Raw genomic sequence first — 23,633 nt, 5'->3', positions numbered from 1 at the left:
GATGGTGCTGTCCTGTGATAATCATAGAGACAGACAGTGCTGTCCTGTAATAATCATAGAGACAGGCAGTGCTGTCCTGTAACAGTCATAATAGAGACAGACAGTGCTGTCTTGTAACAGTCATAATAAAGACAGACAGTGCTGTCCTGTAACAGTCATAATAGAGACAGACAGTGCTGTCCTGTAACAGTCATAATAGAGACAGGCAGTGCTGTCCTGTAATAATCATAATAGAGACAGACAGTGCTGTCCTGTAACAGTCATAATAGAGACAGACAGTGCTGTCCTGTAATAATCATAATAGAGACAGGCAGTGCTGTCCTGTAATAATCATAATACAGACAGGCAGTGCTGTCCTGTAATAATCATAACAGAGACAGGCAGTGCTGTCCTGTAACAGTCATAATAGAGACAGACAGTGCTGTCCTGTAACAGTCATAATAGAGACAGACAGTGCTGTCCTGTAACAGTCATAATAGAGACAGACAGTGCTGTCCTGTAACAGTCATAATAGAGACAGGCAGTGCTGTCCTGTAATAATCATAATAGAGACAGACAGTGCTGTCCTGTAACAGTCATAATAGAGACAGACAGTGCTGTCCTGTAATAATCATAATAGAGACAGGCAGTGCTGTCCTGTAATAATCATAGAGACAGACAGTGCTGTCCTGTAATAATCATAACAGAGACAGGCAGTGCTGTCCTGTAACAGTCATAATAGAGACAGACAGTGCTGTCCTGTAATAATCATAATAGAGACAGACAGTGCTGTCCTGTAATAATCATAATAGAGACAGACAGTGCTGTCCTGTAATAATCATAACAGAGACAGACAGTGCTGTCCTGTAACAGTCATAATAGAGACAGACAGTGCTGTCCTGTAACAGTCATAATAGAGACAGACAGTGCTGTCCTGTAATAATCATAATATAGACAGACAGTGCTGTCCTGTAACAGTCATAATAGAGACAGACAGTGCTGTCCTGTAACAGTCATAACAGAGACAGACAGTGCTGTCCTGTAACAGTCATAATAGAGACAGACAGTGCTGTCCCGTAATAATCATAATAGAGACAGACAGTGCTGTCCTGTAATAATCATAATAGAGACAGACAGTGCTGTCCTGTAATAATCATAATAGAGACAGACAGTGCTGTCCTGTAATAATCATAATAGAGACAGACAGTGCTGTCCTGTAATAATCATAATAGAGACAGACAGTGCTGTCCTGTAATAATCATAGAGACAGACAGTGCTGTCCTGTAATAATCATAACAGAGACAGACAGTGCTGTCCTGTAATAATCATAACAGAGACAGACAGTGCTGTCCTGTAATAATCATAATAGAGACAGACAGTGCTGTCCTGTAACAGTCATAATAGAGACAGACAGTGCTGTCCTGTAACAGTCATAATAGAGACAGTCAATGCTGTCCTGTAATAATCATAATAGAGACAGACGGTGCTGTCCTGTAATAATCATAGAGACAGACAGTGCTGTCCTGTAACAGTCATAATAGAGACAGACAGTGCTGTCCTGTAACAGTCATAATAGAGACAGACAGTGCTGTCCTGTAATAATCATAGAGACAGACGGTGCTGTCCTGTGATAATCATAGAGACAGACAGTGCTGTCCTGTAATAATCATAGAGACAGGCAGTGCTGTCCTGTAACAGTCATAATAGAGACAGACAGTGCTGTCTTGTAACAGTCATAATAAAGACAGACAGTGCTGTCCTGTAACAGTCATAATAGAGACAGACAGTGCTGTCCTGTAACAGTCATAATAGAGACAGGCAGTGCTGTCCTGTAATAATCATAATAGAGACAGACAGTGCTGTCCTGTAACAGTCATAATAGAGACAGACAGTGCTGTCCTGTAATAATCATAATAGAGACAGGCAGTGCTGTCCTGTAATAATCATAATAGAGACAGGCAGTGCTGTCCTGTAATAATCATAACAGAGACAGGCAGTGCTGTCCTGTAACAGTCATAATAGAGACAGACAGTGCTGTCCTGTAACAGTCATAATAGAGACAGACAGTGCTGTCCTGTAACAGTCATAATAGAGACAGGCAGTGCTGTCCTGTAATAATCATAATAGAGACAGACAGTGCTGTCCTGTAACAGTCATAATAGAGACAGACAGTGCTGTCCTGTAATAATCATAATAGAGACAGGCAGTGCTGTCCTGTAATAATCATAGAGACAGACAGTGCTGTCCTGTAATAATCATAACAGAGACAGGCAGTGCTGTCCTGTAACAGTCATAATAGAGACAGACAGTGCTGTCCTGTAATAATCATAATAGAGACAGACAGTGCTGTCCTGTAATAATCATAACAGAGACAGACAGTGCTGTCCTGTAATAGTCATAATAGAGACAGACAGTGCTGTCCTGTAATAATCATAACAGAGACAGACAGTGCTGTCCTGTAATAATCATAACAGAGACAGACAGTGCTGTCCTGTAATAATCATAACAGAGACAGACAGTGCTGTCCTGTAATAATCATAACAGAGACAGACAGTGCTGTCCTGTAATAATCATAATAGAGACAGATAGTGCTGTCCTGTAATAGTCAGAATAGAGACAGACAGTGCTGTCCTGTAATAATCATAACAGAGACAGACAGTGCTGTCCTGTAATAATCATAATAGAGACAGACAGTGCTGTCCTGTAATAATCATAATAGAGACAGATAGTGCTGTCCTGTAATAGTCATAATAGAGACAGACAGTGCTGTCCTGTAATAATCATAATAGAGACAGACAGTGCTGTCCTGTAATAATCATAGAGACAGACAGTGCTGTCCTGTAATAATCATAGAGACAGACGGTGCTGTCCTGTGATAATCATAGAGACAGACAGTGCTGTCCTGTAATAATCATAGAGACAGACAGTGCTGTCCTGTAATAATCATAACAGAGACAGACAGTGCTGTCCTGTAATAATCATAACAGAGACAGACAGTGCTGTCCTGTAATAATCATAGAGACAGACAGTGCTGTCCTGTAATAATCATAGAGACAGACAGTGCTGTCCTGTAATAATCATAGAGACAGACAGTGCTCTCCTGTAATAATCATAATAGAGACAGGCAGTGCTGTCCTGTAATAATCATAATAGAGACAGACAGTGCTGTCCTGTAACAGTCATAATAGAGACAGACAGTGCTGTCCTGTAATAATCATAGAGACAGACGGTGCTGTCCTGTGATAATCATAGAGACAGACAGTGCTGTCCTGTAATAATCATAGAGACAGGCAGTGCTGTCCTGTAACAGTCATAATAGAGACAGACAGTGCTGTCTTGTAACAGTCATAATAAAGACAGACAGTGCTGTCCTGTAACAGTCATAATAGAGACAGACAGTGCTGTCCTGTAACAGTCATAATAGAGACAGGCAGTGCTGTCCTGTAATAATCATAATAGAGACAGACAGTGCTGTCCTGTAACAGTCATAATAGAGACAGACAGTGCTGTCCTGTAATAATCATAATAGAGACAGGCAGTGCTGTCCTGTAATAATCATAATAGAGACAGGCAGTGCTGTCCTGTAATAATCATAACAGAGACAGGCAGTGCTGTCCTGTAACAGTCATAATAGAGACAGACAGTGCTGTCCTGTAACAGTCATAATAGAGACAGACAGTGCTGTCCTGTAACAGTCATAATAGAGACAGGCAGTGCTGTCCTGTAATAATCATAATAGAGACAGACAGTGCTGTCCTGTAACAGTCATAATAGAGACAGACAGTGCTGTCCTGTAATAATCATAATAGAGACAGGCAGTGCTGTCCTGTAATAATCATAGAGACAGACAGTGCTGTCCTGTAATAATCATAACAGAGACAGGCAGTGCTGTCCTGTAACAGTCATAATAGAGACAGACAGTGCTGTCCTGTAATAATCATAATAGAGACAGACAGTGCTGTCCTGTAATAATCATAATAGAGACAGACAGTGCTGTCCTGTAATAATCATAACAGAGACAGACAGTGCTGTCCTGTAACAGTCATAATAGAGACAGACAGTGCTGTCCTGTAACAGTCATAATAGAGACAGACAGTGCTGTCCTGTAATAATCATAATATAGACAGACAGTGCTGTCCTGTAACAGTCATAATAGAGACAGACAGTGCTGTCCTGTAACAGTCATAACAGAGACAGACAGTGCTGTCCTGTAACAGTCATAATAGAGACAGACAGTGCTGTCCCGTAATAATCATAATAGAGACAGACAGTGCTGTCCTGTAATAATCATAATAGAGACAGACAGTGCTGTCCTGTAATAATCATAATAGAGACAGGCAGTGCTGTCCTGTAATAATCATAATAGAGACAGACAGTGCTGTCCTGTAACAGTCATAATAGAGACAGACAGTGCTGTCCTGTAATAATCATAGAGACAGATGGTGCTGTCCTGTGATAATCATAGAGACAGACAGTGCTGTCCTGTAATAATCATAGAGACAGGCAGTGCTGTCCTGTAACAGTCATAATAGAGACAGACAGTGCTGTCTTGTAACAGTCATAATAAAGACAGACAGTGCTGTCCTGTAACAGTCATAATAGAGACAGACAGTGCTGTCCTGTAACAGTCATAATAGAGACAGGCAGTGCTGTCCTGTAATAATCATAATAGAGACAGACAGTGCTGTCCTGTAACAGTCATAATAGAGACAGACAGTGCTGTCCTGTAATAATCATAATAGAGACAGGCAGTGCTGTCCTGTAATAATCATAATACAGACAGGCAGTGCTGTCCTGTAATAATCATAACAGAGACAGGCAGTGCTGTCCTGTAACAGTCATAATAGAGACAGACAGTGCTGTCCTGTAACAGTCATAATAGAGACAGACAGTGCTGTCCTGTAACAGTCATAATAGAGACAGACAGTGCTGTCCTGTAACAGTCATAATAGAGACAGGCAGTGCTGTCCTGTAATAATCATAATAGAGACAGACAGTGCTGTCCTGTAACAGTCATAATAGAGACAGACAGTGCTGTCCTGTAATAATCATAATAGAGACAGGCAGTGCTGTCCTGTAATAATCATAGAGACAGACAGTGCTGTCCTGTAATAATCATAACAGAGACAGGCAGTGCTGTCCTGTAACAGTCATAATAGAGACAGACAGTGCTGTCCTGTAATAATCATAATAGAGACAGACAGTGCTGTCCTGTAATAATCATAATAGAGACAGACAGTGCTGTCCTGTAATAATCATAACAGAGACAGACAGTGCTGTCCTGTAACAGTCATAATAGAGACAGACAGTGCTGTCCTGTAACAGTCATAATAGAGACAGACAGTGCTGTCCTGTAATAATCATAATATAGACAGACAGTGCTGTCCTGTAACAGTCATAATAGAGACAGACAGTGCTGTCCTGTAACAGTCATAACAGAGACAGACAGTGCTGTCCTGTAACAGTCATAATAGAGACAGACAGTGCTGTCCCGTAATAATCATAATAGAGACAGACAGTGCTGTCCTGTAATAATCATAATAGAGACAGACAGTGCTGTCCTGTAATAATCATAATAGAGACAGACAGTGCTGTCCTGTAATAATCATAATAGAGACAGACAGTGCTGTCCTGTAATAATCATAATAGAGACAGACAGTGCTGTCCTGTAATAATCATAGAGACAGACAGTGCTGTCCTGTAATAATCATAACAGAGACAGACAGTGCTGTCCTGTAATAATCATAACAGAGACAGACAGTGCTGTCCTGTAATAATCATAATAGAGACAGACAGTGCTGTCCTGTAACAGTCATAATAGAGACAGACAGTGCTGTCCTGTAACAGTCATAATAGAGACAGTCAATGCTGTCCTGTAATAATCATAATAGAGACAGACGGTGCTGTCCTGTAATAATCATAGAGACAGACAGTGCTGTCCTGTAACAGTCATAATAGAGACAGACAGTGCTGTCCTGTAACAGTCATAATAGAGACAGACAGTGCTGTCCTGTAACAGTCATAATAGAGACAGACAGTGCTGTCCTGTAACAGTCATAATAGAGACAGACAGTGCTGTCCTGTAACAGTCATAATAGAGACAGGCAGTGCTGTCCTGTAATAATCATAATAGAGACAGACAGTGCTGTCCTGTAACAGTCATAATAGAGACAGACAGTGCTGTCCTGTAATAATCATAATAGAGACAGGCAGTGCTGTCCTGTAATAATCATAATAGAGACAGGCAGTGCTGTCCTGTAATAATCATAACAGAGAAAGGCAGTGCTGTCCTGTAACAGTCATAATAGAGACAGACAGTGCTGTCCTGTAACAGTCATAATAGAGACAGACAGTGCTGTCCTGTAACAGTCATAATAGAGACAGACAGTGCTGTCCTGTAACAGTCATAATAGAGACAGACAGTGCTGTCCTGTAATAATCATAATAGAGACAGACAGTGCTGTCCTGTAACAGTCATAATAGAGACAGACAGTGCTGTCCTGTAATAATCATAATAGAGACAGGCAGTGCTGTCCTGTAATAATCATAGAGACAGGCAGTGCTGTCCTGTAATAATCATAACAGAGACAGGCAGTGCTGTCCTGTAACAGTCATAATAGAGACAGACAGTGCTGTCCTGTAATAATCATAATAGAGACAGACAGTGCTGTCCTGTAATAATCATAACAGAGACAGACAGTGCTGTCCTGTAATAATCATAACAGAGACAGACAGTGCTGTCCTGTAACAGTCATAATAGAGACAGACAGTGCTGTCCTGTAACAGTCATAATAGAGACAGACAGTGCTGTCCTGTAATAATCATAATATAGACAGACAGTGCTGTCCTGTAACAGTCATAATAGAGACAGACAGTGCTGTCCTGTAACAGTCATAACAGAGACAGACAGTGCTGTCCTGTAACAGTCATAATAGAGACAGACAGTGCTGTCCCGTAATAATCATAATAGAGACAGACAGTGCTGTCCTGTAATAATCATAATAGAGACAGACAGTGTTGTCCTGTAATAATCATAATAGAGACAGACAGTGCTGTCCTGTAATAATCATAATAGAGACAGACAGTGCTGTCCTGTAATAATCATAATAGAGACAGACAGTGCTGTCCTGTAATAATCATAGAGACAGACAGTGCTGTCCTGTAATAATCATAACAGAGACAGACAGTGCTGTCCTGTAATAATCATAACAGAGACAGACAGTGCTGTCCTGTAATAATCATAATAGAGACAGACAGTGCTGTCCTGTAACAGTCATAATAGAGACAGACAGTGCTGTCCTGTAACAGTCATAATAGAGACAGTCAATGCTGTCCTGTAATAATCATAATAGAGACAGACGGTGCTGTCCTGTAATAATCATAGAGACAGACAGTGCTGTCCTGTAACAGTCATAATAGAGACAGACAGTGCTGTCCTGTAACAGTCATAATAGAGACAGACAGTGCTGTCCTGTAACAGTCATAATAGAGACAGACAGTGCTGTCTTGTAACAGTCATAATAGAGACAGACAGTGCTGTCCTGTAACAGTCATAATAGAGACAGGCAGTGCTGTCCTGTAACAGTCATAATAGAGACAGACAGTGCTGTCCTGTAATAATCATAATAGAGACAGACAGTGCTGTCCTGTAACAGTCATAATAGAGACAGACAGTGCTGTCCTGTAACAGTCATAATAGAGACAGACAGTGCTGTCCTGTAACAGTCATAATAGAGACAGGCAGTGCTGTCCTGTAACAGTCATAATAGAGACAGGCAGTGCTGTCCTGTAACAGTCATAATAGAGACAGACAGTGCTGTCCTGTAACAGTCATAACAGAGACAGGCAGTGAGCCATCAGAACAATGACAGCCCTTGCTGGAGGTCTGTGTCTGCCCTGATGGCAGCATTGACAGAACATTTGGAAACATTCTCAGAACGTTTGTTGAGTATTTGTAAACCGTAGGACAAACAGTGTTTAGAGAGCGTTGGCAAGATGTTTTCAGTGGGTATGTTAGAAGCTCACAGAGAACCAGAGAGAAAATAGCCACCACTTTGTACTTTTTAGTATAAAGTATCTAATAGGTTGAGGCTGTTCGTCCCCAATTGTTCACAGACAATTTAGCTTAGCATTTCCTCCAAGAGCTTCTTCTCTTGGAACACAAACAGTGTCGACAACTGCCTCAATTACAGTGGCAAGGCAGAACAGTCACATTTAATACAATCACAACTTAACACATTTTAGTCATTTAACAGACACTCTTATGCAGAGCGAATTACATGAGCAATTGGGGTTAAGTGCCATTCTCAAGGGTACATTGGTAATTTTTTCACTTAGATGGCTCTGGGATTTGAACCAGCAACCTTTTGGTTACTGGCCAAATGCTCTTAACTACTAGGCTACCTGCCCACAGCAACTGGCATTTGATTACAAGACTTTAGAAAAGAGAAAAGAGGTGGTAGGCATTATAAAGTACAACGTGGTGGTGGTGATGGTGTGGGGGTGGTGGTGGTGATGATGATGGTGTGGGGGTGGTGGTGGTGGTGGTGATGGTGGTGGTGGTAATGATGATGGTGTGGGGGTGGTGGTGGTGGTGATGGTGTGGTGGTGGTGGTGGTGATGATGATGGTGTGGGGGTGGTGGTGGTGATGGTGGTGATGGTGTGGTGGTGATGATGATGATGGTGGTGGTGGTGGTGGTGATGATGATGGTGGTGGTGGTGGTGATGGTGGTGGTGATGATGGTGGTGGTGGTAGTGATGGTGGTAGTGATGGTGATGGTGGTAGTGATGGTGATGGTGGTAATGATGATGGTGTGGGGGTGGTGGTGGTGGTGATGGTGATGGTGTGGTGGTGGTGGTGGTGATGATGATGATGGTGGTGGTGGTGGTGGTGATGATGATGGTGGTGGTGGTGGTGATGGTGGTGGTGATGATGGTGGTGGTGGTAGTGATGGTGGTAGTGATGGTGATGGTGGTAGTGATGGTGATGGTGGTAATGATGATGGTGTGGGGGTGGTGGTGGTGATGGTGGTGGTGGTGGTGATGGTGGTGGTGGTGGTGGTGGTGATGGTGGTGGTGGTGGTGATGATGGTGGTGGTGGTGGTGGTGGTGGTGGTGGTGGTGGTGGTGGTGATGATGGTGGTGGTGATGATGGTGGTGGTGGTGATGATGGTGGTGGTGGTGGTGGTGGTGGTGGTGGTGGTGGTGATGGTGGTGGTGGTGGTGGTGATGGTGGTGGTGGTGGTGGTGGTGATGATGGTGGTGGTGATGATGGTGGTGGTGGTGGTGGTGGTGGTGGTGATGGTGGTGGTGGTGGTGATGGTGGTGGTGATGGTGGTGGTGGTGGTGGTGGTGGTGGTGATGGTGGTGATGGTGGTGGTAGTGGTGGTGGTGGTGATGATGATGGTGTGGGGGTGGTGGTGGTGATGGTGGTGGTGGTGGTGGTGGTGTTGATGATGGTGGTGGTGGTGGTGGTGGTGGTGGTGGTGGTGGTGGTGGTGATGATGATGGTGGTGGTGGTGGTGGTGGTGGTGATGATGGTGGTGGTGGTGGTGGTGGTGGTGGTGGTGGTGGTGGTGGTGGTGATGATGGTGGTGGTGGTGGTGGTGATGGTGGTGGTGGTGGTGATGGTGGTGATGGTGGTGGTAGTGGTGGTGGTAGTGTGGGGGGTGGTGGTAGTGTGGGGGGTGGTGGGGGGTGGTAGTGTGGGGGGTGGTAGTGTGGGGGGTGGTAGTGTGGGGGGTGGTGTTGATGGTGGTAGTGTGGGGGGTGGTGGTGGTGTGGGGGGTGGTGGTAGTGTGGGGGGTAGTGGTGGTGATGGTGGTAGTGTGGGGGGTGGTGGTAGTGTGGGGGGAAGTGGTGGTGATGGTGGTAGTGTGGGGGGTGGTGGTAGTGTGGGGGGTAGTGGTGGTGATGGTGGTAGTGTGGGGGGTAGTGGTGGTGATGGTGGTAGTGTGGGGGGGGGGTGGTGATGGTGTGGGGGGTGGTGGTGATGGTGGTAGTGTGGGGGGGGGGTGGTGATGGTGTGGGGGGTGGTGGTGATGGTGGTAGTGTGGGGGGTGGTGGTGGTAGTGTGGGGGGGGTGGTGGTGATGGTGTGGGGGGTGGTGGTGATGGTGGTGGTGTGGGGGGTAGGGGTGGTGGTAGTGTGGGGGTGGTGGGTTTCTAACTTTAATTTACATGTTGATAGATTTGACTGGTAGGGGAGGGCTCTCTCAGTATTCTACCATTGGGTGCTTTTTATTTGTGCTGTTTTGGGAAAGTGATGTGTTGCACTCCATTGGTCCATGGGAAAGTGATGTGTTGCACTCCATTGGTCCATGGGAAAGTGATGTGTTGCACTCCATTGGGAAAGTGATGTGGTGCACTCCATTGGGAAAGTGATGTGTTGCACTCCATTGGGAAAGTGATGTGGTGCACTCCATTGGGAAAGTGATGTGGTGCACTCCATTGGGAAAGTGATGTGTTGCACTCCATTGGGAAAGTGATGTGGTGCACTCCATTGGGAAAGTGATGTGTTGCACTCCATTGGGAAAGTGATGTGGTGCACTCCATTGGGAAAGTGATGTGTTGCACTCCATTGGGAAAGTGATGTGGTGCACTCCATTGGGAAAGTGATGTGTTGCACTCCATTGGGAAAGTGATGTGGTGCACTCCATTGGGAAAGTGATGTGTTGCACTCCATTGGGAAAGTGATGTGGTGCACTCCATTGGGAAAGTGATGTGGTGCACTCCATTGGGAAAGTGATGTGGTGCACTCCATTGGGAAAGTGATGTGGTGCACTCCATTGGGAAAGTGATGTGGTGCACTCCATTGGGAAAGTGATGTGGTGCACTCCATTGGGAAAGTGATGTGTTGCACTCCATTGGGAAAGTGATGTGGTGCACTCCATTGGGAAAGTGATGTGGTGCACTCCATTGGGAAAGTGATGTGGTGCACTCCATTGGGAAAGTGATGTGTTGCACTCCATTGGTCCATGCAAATTGCATCCTGGTCCCAGAAATATAATGAACACCACCTGTTATTATTTTACTCAATAACATAAAACTAGCTCAAGATCATCTGGGGAAGACTGTGCAGCAAACACTCTACTCAAGTGTCTCTTCAGTCTTCCTTATTCAGTCTGTCTCAGTATATTGCCTCTGTGTATGAATCAGCAGTGAGACAGTAGTTTTACACAGACAGTGTGCTATGAATGTGCTGGAGAATGCAAGTCACGAGTGGAAAAGGCTGTGATGATGTCACCAAGTGGATAAGGCTGTGATGATGTCACCAAGGAGATAAGGCTGTGTTGTCACCAAGTGGATAAGGCTATGAAGATGTCACCAGTGGATAAGGCTATGATGATGTCACCAAGTGGTTAAGGCTGTGATGATGTCACCAAGGAGATAAGGCTGTGTTGTCACCAAGTGGATAAGGCTATGCAGATGTCACCAGTGGATAAGGCTATGATGATGTCACCAAGTGGTTAAGGCTGTGATGATGTCACCAAGGAGATAAGGCTGTGTTGTCACCAAGTGGATAAGGCTATGATGATGTCACCAGTGGAGAAGGCTATGATGATGTCACCAGTGGATAAGGCTGTGATGATGTCACCAAAGTGGATAATAGATGCAGTTAAGGGGTCGATTGATGCAGAGTGTTCCATTGACCAGATTGGCGCACTTTCAACAAATCTGATCTAACAAGATACAATATTCGTCAAATCTTTCATGATATTTAAAAAAAAAATGTTTATCCCCAATTGGGTCTTGTCTCATGGCTGCAACTCCCGTACGGACTCGGGAGAGGCGAATGTCGAGAGCCGTGCATCCTCCAAAACACAACCCAACCAGGCCGCACTGCTTCTTGACACAATGCCCACTTCACCCGGAAGCCAGCCGCACCAATGTGTCGCAGGAAACAGCGTATACCTCGCGACCGTGTCAGCGTGCACAGGCCCTCCACAGGAGTTGCTAGTGCGTGATGGGACAAGGACATCCCTGCCGGCCAAACCCTCCCCTAACCCAGACGACGCTGGGCTAATTGTGCGCCGCCCCATGGGTCTCCCGGTCACGGCCGGTAGCGACAGAGCCTGGACTCGAACCCAGAATCTCTAGTGGCACAGCTAGCACTGCGATGCAGAGCCTAAGACCACTGCACCACTCGGGAGGCACATCTTTCATGATTTATATGTTGTAACAGGCCACAATGTGGTTACTTAAGTCCGATTTGGATATATTTGGCTGTTTTTGCTGCATACGATGTAGAAGTTGTTTATTTTCAGTTTTAGAAGAACACAAAACGCTAACTCCTGTTCGTATAAGCTGGTTAATCGTTGGTGGTAGTAATTGATTGGTTGATTGGTGACGATGACATGAACATGTGTTGGGGTTGACATCCATAGAAGCATTATACTCTGATTTTTACCTCAACGTAATGTGAGATACTGGATCTTTCCCCCACAACCCTTTCCCCAAGCGTTTCCATGGGAATTCCATTGTTTTGGTCGAGTTCGATTGACCTCTTTACCGCATCTATGCTGTGATGATGTCACCAAAGTGGATAAGGCTGTGATGATGTCACCAAGCTGCTGTTCGTCTTGACTCAGCTAAAGAAACTCTTAAAATAGGTCCAGTGGTAGTCACAACAACACACCAGCCCAACCATGAATGGGAAGCCAAAGATAACAGGAATCACTTTGTTGACGGTGAGAAGGATCAGAACCTTGAGTTCAGAGTCACAAGATGCTCCAAAAACAATCCCTTTATCTGTTTCATATTCTAAACTTCACCAGAACCAATCCTCATTCCATCCTTGTTCTCCTGCAGCATTGTGAAAAATGAAGTCCTTTTCTGCTCCCTCGTAGAACAGTTTAGCATAATTTAGCATTTGCCTAAGTGTCACGCCCTGGCCTTAGTATTCTTTGTTTTCTTTATTATTTTAGTTAGGTCAGGGTGTGACATGGGGAATGTTTGTGTTTTGTCGTTTTGGGTGGTTATATGGTAAAGGGGGTGTTGGGTGTAGTGTATGAGTTTGTGTTGAGTGAATGTTTCTAGGTATGTCTATGGTTGCCTGAGTGGTTCTCAATCAGAGACAGATGTCTTTCATTTGTCTCTGATTGGGAGCCATATTTAAGGCAGCCATAGGCATCATGCATTTGTGGGTAATTGTCTATGTCTGTGTCTATGTTGCATGTTTTTGCACTTAGTCATTTATAGCTTCACGTTCGTCTATTTGTTGTTTTGTTTAGTTTTTCTTCTTCTAAATAAAGAGAAGATGTATTTTTCACACGCTGCGCCTTGGTCATCTCTCTCTCCTAAAGACGATCGTGACAGAATTACCCACCTTAACGGGATCAAGCAGCGTGATAAGCGGCAACAGGAGAAGCGCAAGGAGGAATGGCAATGGGAGCGTAATCTGGACTACACTACGTGGGAGGAGATCGACAGGTGGGCGATCGACCCAGGGCGAGTGCCGGAGCCCGCCTGGGATTCTCTGGCGCAGTGCGAGGAGGGATACCGGCGAATGGAGGCAGCACGACGACGCGGTAGGAAGCCTGTGAGTCAGCCCAAAAAAAATCTTGGGGGGGGGCTAAGAGGTAGTGGGCCGAGGGCAGGTAGGAGACCTGCGCCCACTTCCCAGGCTAACCGTGGAGAGCGGGAGTACGGGCAGACACCGTGTTACGCAGTAGAGCGCACGGTGTCTCCTGTACGTGTTCATAGCCCGGTGCGGGTTATTCCACCTCCCCGCACTGGTAGGGCTAGATTGGGCATTGAGCCAGGTGCCATGAAGCCGGCTCAACGCATCTGGTCTCCAGTGCGTCTCCTCGGGCCGGCATACATGGCACCAGCCTTACGCATGGTGTCCCCGGTTCGCCTACATAGCCCGGTGCGGGTTATTCCACCTCCCCGCACTGGTCGGGCGACGGGGAGCATTCAACCAGGTAAGGTTGGGCAGGCTCGGTGCTCAAGGGAGCCAGTACGCCTGCACGGCCCGGTATTTCCGGCGCCACCTCCCCGCCCCAGTCCAGTTCCACCAGTGCCTACACCACGCACCAGGCTTCCAGTGTGTCTCCAGAGCCCTGTTCCTCCTCCACGCACTCGCCCTATGGTGCGTGTCTCCAGCCCGGTACCACCAATTCCGGCACCACGCACCAAGCCTCCTGTGCGTTTCCAGAGTCCTGTGCATCCTGTTGCTGCTCCCCGCACTAGCCCTGAGATGCGTGTCCCCAGCCCGGTACCACCAGTTCCGGCACCACGCACTAGGCCTAATGTGCGTCTCCAGGGTCCAGTATGCCCTGTTCCTTCTCCCCGCACTAGCCTGAAGGTGAGTGTCCTTAGCCCGGTACCTCCAGTTCCGGCACCACGCACCAGGCCTATAGTGCGTCTCAGCCGGCCAGAGTCTGCCGTCAGCACAGCGGTGCCTGAACTGCCCGTCTGCCAAGCGCCATCTGAGCCACCCGTCTGCCAAGCGCCATCTGAGCCATCAGTCTACCCAGCGCCATCTGAGCCATCCATCTGCCCAGCGCCATCTGAGCCATCCGTCTACCCAGCGCCATCTGAGCCGTTCGTCAGTCAGGAGCCGCTAGAGCCATTCGTCAGTCAGGATCTGCCAGAGCCGCCAACCAGACAGGATCTGCCAGAGCCGCCAACCAGACAGGATCTGCCAGAGCCGCCAACCAGACAGGATCTGCCAGAGCCGCCAACCAGACAGGATCTGCCAGAGCCGCCAGTCAGACAGGATCTGCCAGAGCCGCCAGTCAGACAGGATCTGCCAGAGCCGCCAGTCAGCCAGGATCTGCCAGAGCCGTCAGCGAGCCATGAGCAGCCAGAGCCGTCAGCGAGCCATGAGCAGCCAGAGCCGTCAGCGAGCCATGAGCAGCCAGAGCCGTCAGCGAGCCATGAGCAGCCAGAGCCGTCAGCCAGCCATGAGCAGCCAGAGCCGCCAGCCAGCCATGAGCAGCCAGAGCCGCCAGCCAGCCATGAGCAGCCAGAGCCGCCAGCCAGCCATGAGCAGCCAGAGCCGCCAGCCAGCCATGAGCAGCCAGAGCCGCCAGCCAGCCATGAGCAGCCAGAGTCGCCAGCCAGCCATGAGCAGCCAGAGTCGCCAGCCAGCCATGAGCAGCCAGAGTCGCCAGCCAGCCATGAGCAGCCAGAGTCTCCAGCCAGCCATGAGCAGCCAGAGTCGCCAGCCAGCCATGAGCAGCCAGAGTCGCCAGCCAGCCATGAGCAGCCAGAGTCGCCAGCCAGCCATGAGCAGCCAGAGTCGCCAGCCAGCCAGGATCTTCCGAAGCCGCCAGCCAGCCAGGATTTTCCCGAAGCCGCCAGCCAGCCAGGATCTTCCAGAGCCGCCAGTCAGCCAGGATCTACCAGAGACACCGAAGCGGATATTGACAATGGTGGAGTGGGGGCCACGTCCCGCACCCGAGCCGCCGCCATATTAAGGCCCACCCCGGACCCTCCCTTTATGTGTCAGGTTTTGCGGCCGGAGTCCGCACCTTTTGGGGGGGGTACTGTCACGCCCTGGCCTTAGTATTCTTTGTTTTCTTTATTATTTTAGTTAGGTCAGGGTGTGACATGGGGAATGTTTGTGTTTTGTCGTTTTGGGTGGTTATATGGTAAAGGGGGTGTTGGGTGTAGTGTATGAGTTTGTGTTGAGTGAATGTTTCTAGGTATGTCTATGGTTGAGTGAATGTTTCTAGGTATGTCTATGGTTGCCTGAGTGGTTCTCAATCAGAGACAGATGTCTTTCATTTGTCTCTGATTGGGAGCCATATTTAAGGCAGCCATAGGCATCATGCATTTGTGGGTAATTGTCTATGTCTGTGTCTATGTTGCATGTTTTTGCACTTAGTCATTTATAGCTTCACGTTCGTCTATTTGTTGTTTTGTTTAGTTTTTCTTCTTCTAAATAAAGAGAAGATGTATTTTTCACACGCTGCGCCTTGGTCATCTCTCTCTCCTAAAGACGATCGTGACACTAAGGGCCCCCCTGTCCCTGTCAGATGTGGTGATTGGTTGATTCCACCTGCCCATACAGAGACACCCCTCTAATGATTCACTATTACTCAGCATGGGGGTGGAGTATGATGATGTCAGAGGACAGGAGTGTTCTATTCTATTCTATTCCATTCCATTCAGTTCTAATCTATTCTATTCCATTCCATTCAGTTCTAATCTATTCTATTCCATTCCATTCAGTTCTAATCTATTCTATTCCATTCCATTCAGTTCTAATATATTCTATTCCATTCCATTCTATTCAGTTCTGATCTATTCTATTAAATTATAATCTATTCCATTCCATTATATTCCATTCTATTCTGTTCTATTCTATTCCATTCAGTTCTAATATATTCTATTCCATTATAATATATTGTATTCCATTCCATTCCATTCAGTTCTATTCTATTCCATTCCATTCTATTGAGTTCTGATCTATTCTATTCAATTAAATTCTATTCGGTTCTAATCTATTCTATTCCATTCCATTCAGTTCTAATCTAATCTATTCCATTCCATTCAGTTCTAATCTATTCTATTCTAATCCAGTCCATTCCATTCAGTTCTAATCTATTCTAGTCCATTCCATTCTATTCAGTTCTAATCTATTATATTCTATCACATCATACATGGCAGACCACAACTGAGCTTCACCACAACTCTTATAACCCTGCCTCTTAAAGTCAGCACGTTGTAATTTGTCATTTAAAAGCCTCCAAACTGCCCCTAAATTCCCCCTGGCTACCCTCGACTATCCCTTTAAATAGAGATGCTTGTCAACATCCACAGTACAATAACAGAAAACATGGGAAGAAGACTTTAGGCATCTGTGTAGTGCATTAGGATGGTGAGGGTTTTATGAAGGTCTAGCCAACATCAAAGTAGGACATACAGTAAACTAGGTAAGGAGGTAAGGAGATAACGTCGTGGTAACATCGTTGTCTCATCCAGAACAGCATTAAGGATTTTACCCACAGGGCCAATTCACTCATAATAGTCTTATGGAAAGATATCAGGGAAATTCCTTTAACGTAGACAAAAGCAGAGGTAAAAATACCATTCCTGAATAAATTGCTGTGATTCAACTGATAATAATCTGAGGTCAACGGATCTCAGGAAAGCTCTTCAAGACAAGCATACTAGAGTAAATGTATTCCTGAAATATCTCCCCTCTCTATATTTAACTGAATAACAATAGTCTGACGTGAATGGAGCTCAGCTACTAGCCAGTCACATCCTCTCTCCTCTGCAGGAGCACAATAGGCTTATCCAGCTCAGTAACATCACATCTGATTGGCTCAACACAAAACAAGTAGTTTAAACTGTAGATATATTCCTATGACACCCTCTGTATGGCCATGTGAGGTGACTTTAGTACCTCTTGCGTATGTCCGAGTTGAGGGTCTTCTTGTTGGCGGTGCCGTCCTGGTGCAGGGCTTTCTCCAGGGAGAGGGAGAGGTGGGCTTCCCGGATGGGCAGGGGCAGCACCAGGGTGTCCTGGGTCACGGGGAGGGTCTCTCCCTCCCCACCCTGCACCCGGCCCAAGTGCTGCTTGGCATAGTCAAATCCCTGGACAGGCTGTAGGGAGGACGATGGGGGGAGAGAGATGAGTGGAAACAGGTGAGGGACGGATGCAAGCTTTCCGTCTCAATGGCCATCTAATGACGCACGCACGCACGCACGCACGCACGCACGCACGCACGCACGCACGCACGCACGCACGCACGCACGCACGCACGCACACACACACACACACACACACACACACACACACACAGGGTCAGCATATTATGTATACACAGAGACAAATGCACATTTAAAGAGACATACTAAACTTGTGAAGGTGGTAAATGACCTTTTAATGGCGTCAGACCGAGGCTCTGCATCTATCCTCGTGCTCCTAGACCTTAGTGCTGCTTTTGATACCATCGATCACCACATTCTTTTGGAGAGATTGGAAACCTAAATTGGTCTACACGGACAAGTTCTGGCCTGGTTTAGATCTTATCTGTCGGGAAGATTTCAGTTTGTCTCTGTGAATGGTTTGTCCTCAAATCAACTGTAAATTTCAGTGTTCCTCAAGGCTCCATTTTAGGACCACTATTGTTTTCACCATATATTTTACCTCTAGGTGATGTCATTCGGTAACATAATGTTAACTTTCACTGCTATGCAGACGACATACATCTGTACATTTCGATGAAACATGGGGAGCCCCCAACATTGCCCTCCCTGGAAGCCTGTGTTTCAGACATAAGGAAGTGGATGGCGGCAAATTGTCTACTTTTAAACTTGAACAAAACAGAGATGCTTGTTCTAGGTCCCAAGAAACAAAGAGATCTTCTGTTGAATCTGACAATTAATCTTGATGGTTGTACTGTCGTCTCAAATAAAACTGTGAAGGACCTCGGCGTTACTCTGGACCCTGATCTCTCTTTTGACGAACATATCAAGACTGTTTCAACGACAGCTTTTTCCATCTATGTAACATTGCAAAAATCAGAAACTTTCTATCCAAAAATTATGCAGAAAAAGTAATCCATGCTTTTGTCACTTCTAGGTTAGACTACTGCAATGCTCTACTTTCCGGCTACCCAGATAAAGCACTAAATAAACTTCAGTTAGTGCTAAACAAGGCTGCTAGAATCTTGATTAGAACCCAAAAAATTGATCATATTACTCCAGTGCTAGCCTCTCTACACTGGCTTCCTTCTAAGGCAAGGGCTGATTTCAAGGTTTTACTGCTAACCTACAAAGCATTAAATGGGCTTGCTACTAGCTATCGTTCTGATTTGGTCCTGCCGTACATACCAACACGTACGCTACGGTCACAAGACGCAGGCCTTCTAACTGTCCCTAGAATTTCTAAGCAAACAGCTGGAGACAGAGAGACGCAGACTCGGTCTCGACCTTTAAGTCTTTATTGAAGACTCATCTTTTCAGTAGGTCCTATGATTGAGGGTAGTCTGGCCCAGGAGTGTGAAGGTGAACGGAAAGGCACTGGAGCAACGAACCGCCCTTGCTGTCTCTGCCCTGCCGGTTCCCCTCTCTCCACTGGGATTCTCTGCCTCTAACCCTATTACAGGGGCTGAGTCACTGGCTTACTGGTGCTCTTTCATGCCGTCCCTAGGAGGGGTGCGTCACTTGAGTGGGCTGAGTCACTGACGTGATCTTCCTGTCTGGGTTGGTGCCCCCCCTTGGGTGTGTGCAGTGGGGAGATCTTCGTGGGCTATACTCAGCCTTGTCTCAGGATGGTAAGTTGGTGGTTGAAGATATCCCTCTAGTGGTGTGGGGGCTGTGCTTTGGCAGTGGGTGGGATTATATCTTTCCTGTTTGGCCCTGTCCAAGGGTATTGTCAGACGGGGCCATGGTGTCTCCCCTCCTGTCTCAGCCTCCAGTATTTATGCTGCAATAGTTTATGTGTCGGGGGGGCTAGGGTCAGTCTGTTATATCTGGAGTATTTCTCTTGTCTTATCCGGTGTCCTGTGTGAATTTAAGTATGCTCTCTCTAATTCTCTCTCTCTTTTTCTCTCTCTTTCTTTCTTTCTTTCTTTCTCTATCTCAGAGGACATGAGCCCTAGGACCATGCCTCAGGACTACCTGGCCTGATGACTACTTGCTGTCCCCAGTCCACCTGGTCGTGCTGCTGCTCCAGTTTCAACTGTACTGCCTGCGGCTATGGAACCCTGACCTGTTCACCGGACGTGCTACCTGTCCCAGACCTGCTGTTTTCAACTCTCTAGAGACAGCAGGAGCGGTAGAGATACTCTGAATGATTGGCTATGAAAAGCCAACTGACATTTACTCCTGAGGTGCTGACCTAATGCACCCTCTACAACCACTGTAATTATTATTATTTGACCCTGCTGGTCATCTATGAACACTTGAACATCTTGGTCATGTTCTGTTATAATCTCCACCCGGCACAGCCAAAAGAGGACTGGCCACCCCTCACAGCCTGGTTCCTCTCTAGGTTCTGACCTTTCTAGGGGGTTTTTCCTAGCCACCGTGCTTCTACACCTGCTTTGCTTGCTGTGTGGGGTTTTAGGCTGGGTTTCTGTACAGCACTTTGTGACATCAGCTGATGTAAGAAGGGCTTTATAAATACATTTGATTGATTGATACACACATTTAAAGAGACATACAGGCAGTCAGACAGACACACACATTCAGACAGAAAACCAAAATGCCTAAATGACTTTTCAGAACTCTAGTTCATGTATTAATGGGATATCTATCCTGTGTCTTGAACTCCATACACATCGTTTTTATGAAGACTTCTTTGATCTCACTTTCTCTCCTTCTAATGTCTAATAAATGAATCACAGTGGGCAATAAAAAGATGAGATTCAAAGACTTCTCAAAAATATTCTAATGTAGTCAGACTCCAGACAGAAGAGGAGAGAGACACAGTGGGGTTTATATAAAAGTCTTAAACACACACACACACAGAGGTGTGGATGGTGGTGAAGTTTTCATGCAGACTAAAAGTGCTGGCTGCAGGGCTGTCAGAGGAGTGGTTCTCAGAGGGATATAGAGGGGAGGTGCTGGCTGCAGGGCTGTCAGAGGAGTGGTTCTCAGAGGGATATAGAGGGAAAGTGCTGGCTGCAGGGCTGTCAGAGGGGTGGTTCTCAGAGGGATATAGAGGGAAAGTGCTGGCTGCAGGGCTGTCAGAGGAGTGGTTCTCAGAGGGATATAGAGGGAAGTGCTGGCTGCAGGGCTGTCAGAGGAGTGGTTCTCAGAGAGATATAGAGGGAAAGTGCTGGCTGCAGGGCTGTCAGAGGAGTGGTTCTCAGAGGGATATAGAGGGAAAGTGCTGGCTGCAGGGCTGTCAGAGGAGTGGTTCGCAGAGGGATATAGAGGGAAAGTGCTGGCTGCAGGGCTGTCAGAGGGGTGGTTCTCAGAGGGATATAGAGGGAAAGTGCTGGCTGCAGGGCTGTCAGAGGAGTGGTTCTCAGAGGGATATAGAGGGAAGTGCTGGCTGCAGGGCTGTCAGAGGAGTGGTTCTCAGAGGGATATAGAGGGAAGTGCTGGCTGCAGGGCTGTCAGAGGGGTGGTTCTCAGAGGGATATAGAGGGGAAGTGCTGGCTGCAGGGCTGTCAGAGGAGTGGTTCTCAGAGGGATATAGAGGGAAAGTGCTGGCTGCAGGGCTGTCAGGGAAGTGGTTCTCAGAGGGATATAGAGGGAAAGTGCTGGCTGCAGGGCTGTCAGAGGGGTGGTTCTCAGAGGGATATAGAGGGGAGGTGCTGGCTGCAGGGCTGTCAGGGAAGTGGTTCTCAGAGGGATATAGAGGGAAAGTGCTGGCTGCAGGGCTGTCAGGGAAGTGGTTCTCAGAGGGATATAGAGGGAAAGTGCTGGCTGCAGGGCTGTCAGAGGAGTGGTTCTCAGATGGATATAGAGGGAAAGTGCTGGCTGCAGGGCTGTCAGGGAAGTGGTTCTCAGAGGGATATAGAGGGAAAGTGCTGGCTGCAGGGCTGTCAGAGGAGTGGTTCTCAGAGGGATATAGAGGGAAAGTGCTGGCTGCAGGGCTGTCAGAGGAGTGGTTCTCAGAGGGATATAGAGGGAAAGTGCTGGCTGCAGGGCTGTCAGAGGAGTGGTTCTCAGAGGGATATAGAGGGAAAGTGCTGGCTGCAGGGCTGTCAGAGGAGTGGTTCTCAGAGGGATATAGAGGGGAAGTGCTGGCTGCAGGGCTGTCAGAGGAGTGGTTCTCAGAGGGATATAGAGGGAAAGTGCTACATCTGCAGTCACACAGCATGACAGTCTCACTGAGAGGTGATATTCACAGTATCACTATTCAATTCATTTTTCCCCAAGTGATGTACTTTAAAAAAAAATGTGATAGAATGCAAATTCCCAAGGTATTTGTCCATCCCTCATATTGACAACTGGACTGCTCCAACACAGCAAGAACCAGGTTTAACCCCATGGGTTCACTCCTCAGGGTCCCCAGCACATTTCACAGTGTCTGCCTCAATAACACCCACCTCAATATACTGTACAGACTGGCTGATGGTTGATAGACTGGAATATGTTCCGGGATTCATCCGATGGCATTGAGGAGCTAACCACATCAGTCACCGGCTTCATTAATAAGGGCATAGACGACATCATCCCCACATTCCAATCAGAAGCCATGGATTACAGGAAATATCTGCACTGAGCTAAAGGCTAGAGCTGCCGCTTTAAAGGAGCGGGATACTAATCTGGACGCTTATAAGAAATCCCGCTACGCCCTCCGACGAACCATCAAACAGGCAAAGCATCAATACAGGACCAAGATCGAATCCTACTACACCGGCTCTGTTGCTCGTCAGATGTGGAAGGGCTTGATAACTAGCACGGATTACAAAGGGAAACCCAGCCGCGAGCTGTCCAGTGATGCGATCCTACCAGACGAGCTAAATACCTTCTATGCTGGCTTCGATGCTAGCAACACTGAAACATGCATGAGAGCACCAACTGTTCCAGACGACAGTGTGATCACGCTCTCCAGAGTCGATGTAGTAAGACCCTTAAACAGGTCAACATTCACAAGGCCGGAGAGCTAGATGGATTACTAGGACATGTACTCAGAGCATGCGCTGACCAGCTGGCAAGTGTCTTCACTGACATTTTCAACCTCTCCCTGACCCAGTCTGTAATGCTACATGTTTCAAGGTCTCCCGAGTGGCGCAGAGGTCTAAGGCACTGTATCTCAGTGCTTGAGGCGTCACTACAGACACCCTGGTTCGAATCCAGGCTGTATCACAACTGGCCGTGATTGGGAGTCCCATAGGGCGGCGCACAATTGGCCCAGCGTTGTTCGGTTTTGGCCGGTGTAGGCCGTCATTGTAAATAAGAATTTGTTCTTAACTGACTTGCCTAGTTAAATTAAAATGTAAATCATTTTTTTTAAAACACCATAGTCCCTGTGCCCAAGAAAGCCAAGGTAATCTGACGAAATGACTATCGGCCCGTGGTGCCAGGACAACAACCTCTCCCTCAACGATGAGACAGCCTATAGGGAGGAGGTTAGAGACCTGGCAGTATGGTGCCAGGACAACAACCTCTCCCTCAACGATGAGACAGCCTATAGGGAGGAGGTTAGAGACCTGGCAGTATGGTGCCAGGACAACAACCTCTCCCTCAACGATGAGACAGCCTATAGGGAGGAGGTTAGAGACCTGGCAGTATGGTGCCAGGACAACAACCTCTCCCTTAACATCAGCAAGACAAAGGAGCTGATCTGGACTACAGGAAACAGAGGTACGAGCACGCCCCCATCCACATTGATGGGGCTGTAGTGGAGCAGGTCGAGAGCTTCAAGTTCCTTGGTGTCCACATCACTGTGGAATTATCATGGTCCACACACACCAACACAATCGTGAAGAGCACACGACAATGCCTCTCAGGAGGCTGAAAAGATTTGGCATGGGCCCTCAGCTCCTCAAAAAGTTCTACAGCTGCACCACTGAGAGCATCTTGACTGGCTGCATCACCGCTTGGTATGGCAACTGCTTGGCATCTGACCACAAGGCACTACAGGACCCCTATACCAGGCATTGTCAGAGGAAGGCCCTAAAAATTGTTAAAGACTCCAGATACTCAAGTCAGAGACTGTTCTCTCTGCTACTGCACGGCAAGCGGTACCGATGCACCAAATCTGGAACCAACAGGACCCTGAACAGCTT

General features: G+C 47.1%; 1 protein-coding gene across 1 annotated transcript in view; it reads right to left on the bottom strand.

Annotated features, from left to right (window-relative positions):
* kiaa1549lb (KIAA1549-like b) overlaps nucleotides 1-23,633 on the bottom strand; it is a 100,256-nt gene that overhangs the window by 23,396 nt on the left and 53,227 nt on the right. Inside the window, exon 10 of the mRNA XM_039000329.1 lies at nucleotides 17,342-17,541. Within this exon, the coding sequence (XP_038856257.1) occupies nucleotides 17,342-17,541 (200 nt within the window). The remainder of the gene's footprint in view (nucleotides 1-17,341; nucleotides 17,542-23,633) is intronic.

Source organism: Salvelinus namaycush, chromosome 1 (genome assembly GCF_016432855.1).
Source record: "Salvelinus namaycush isolate Seneca chromosome 1, SaNama_1.0, whole genome shotgun sequence".
Classification (NCBI taxonomy): Eukaryota; Metazoa; Chordata; class Actinopteri; order Salmoniformes; family Salmonidae; genus Salvelinus; species Salvelinus namaycush.
Note: the sequence above shows the minus strand (reverse complement) of the source record. Positions and strands in the feature narration are given on the sequence as shown.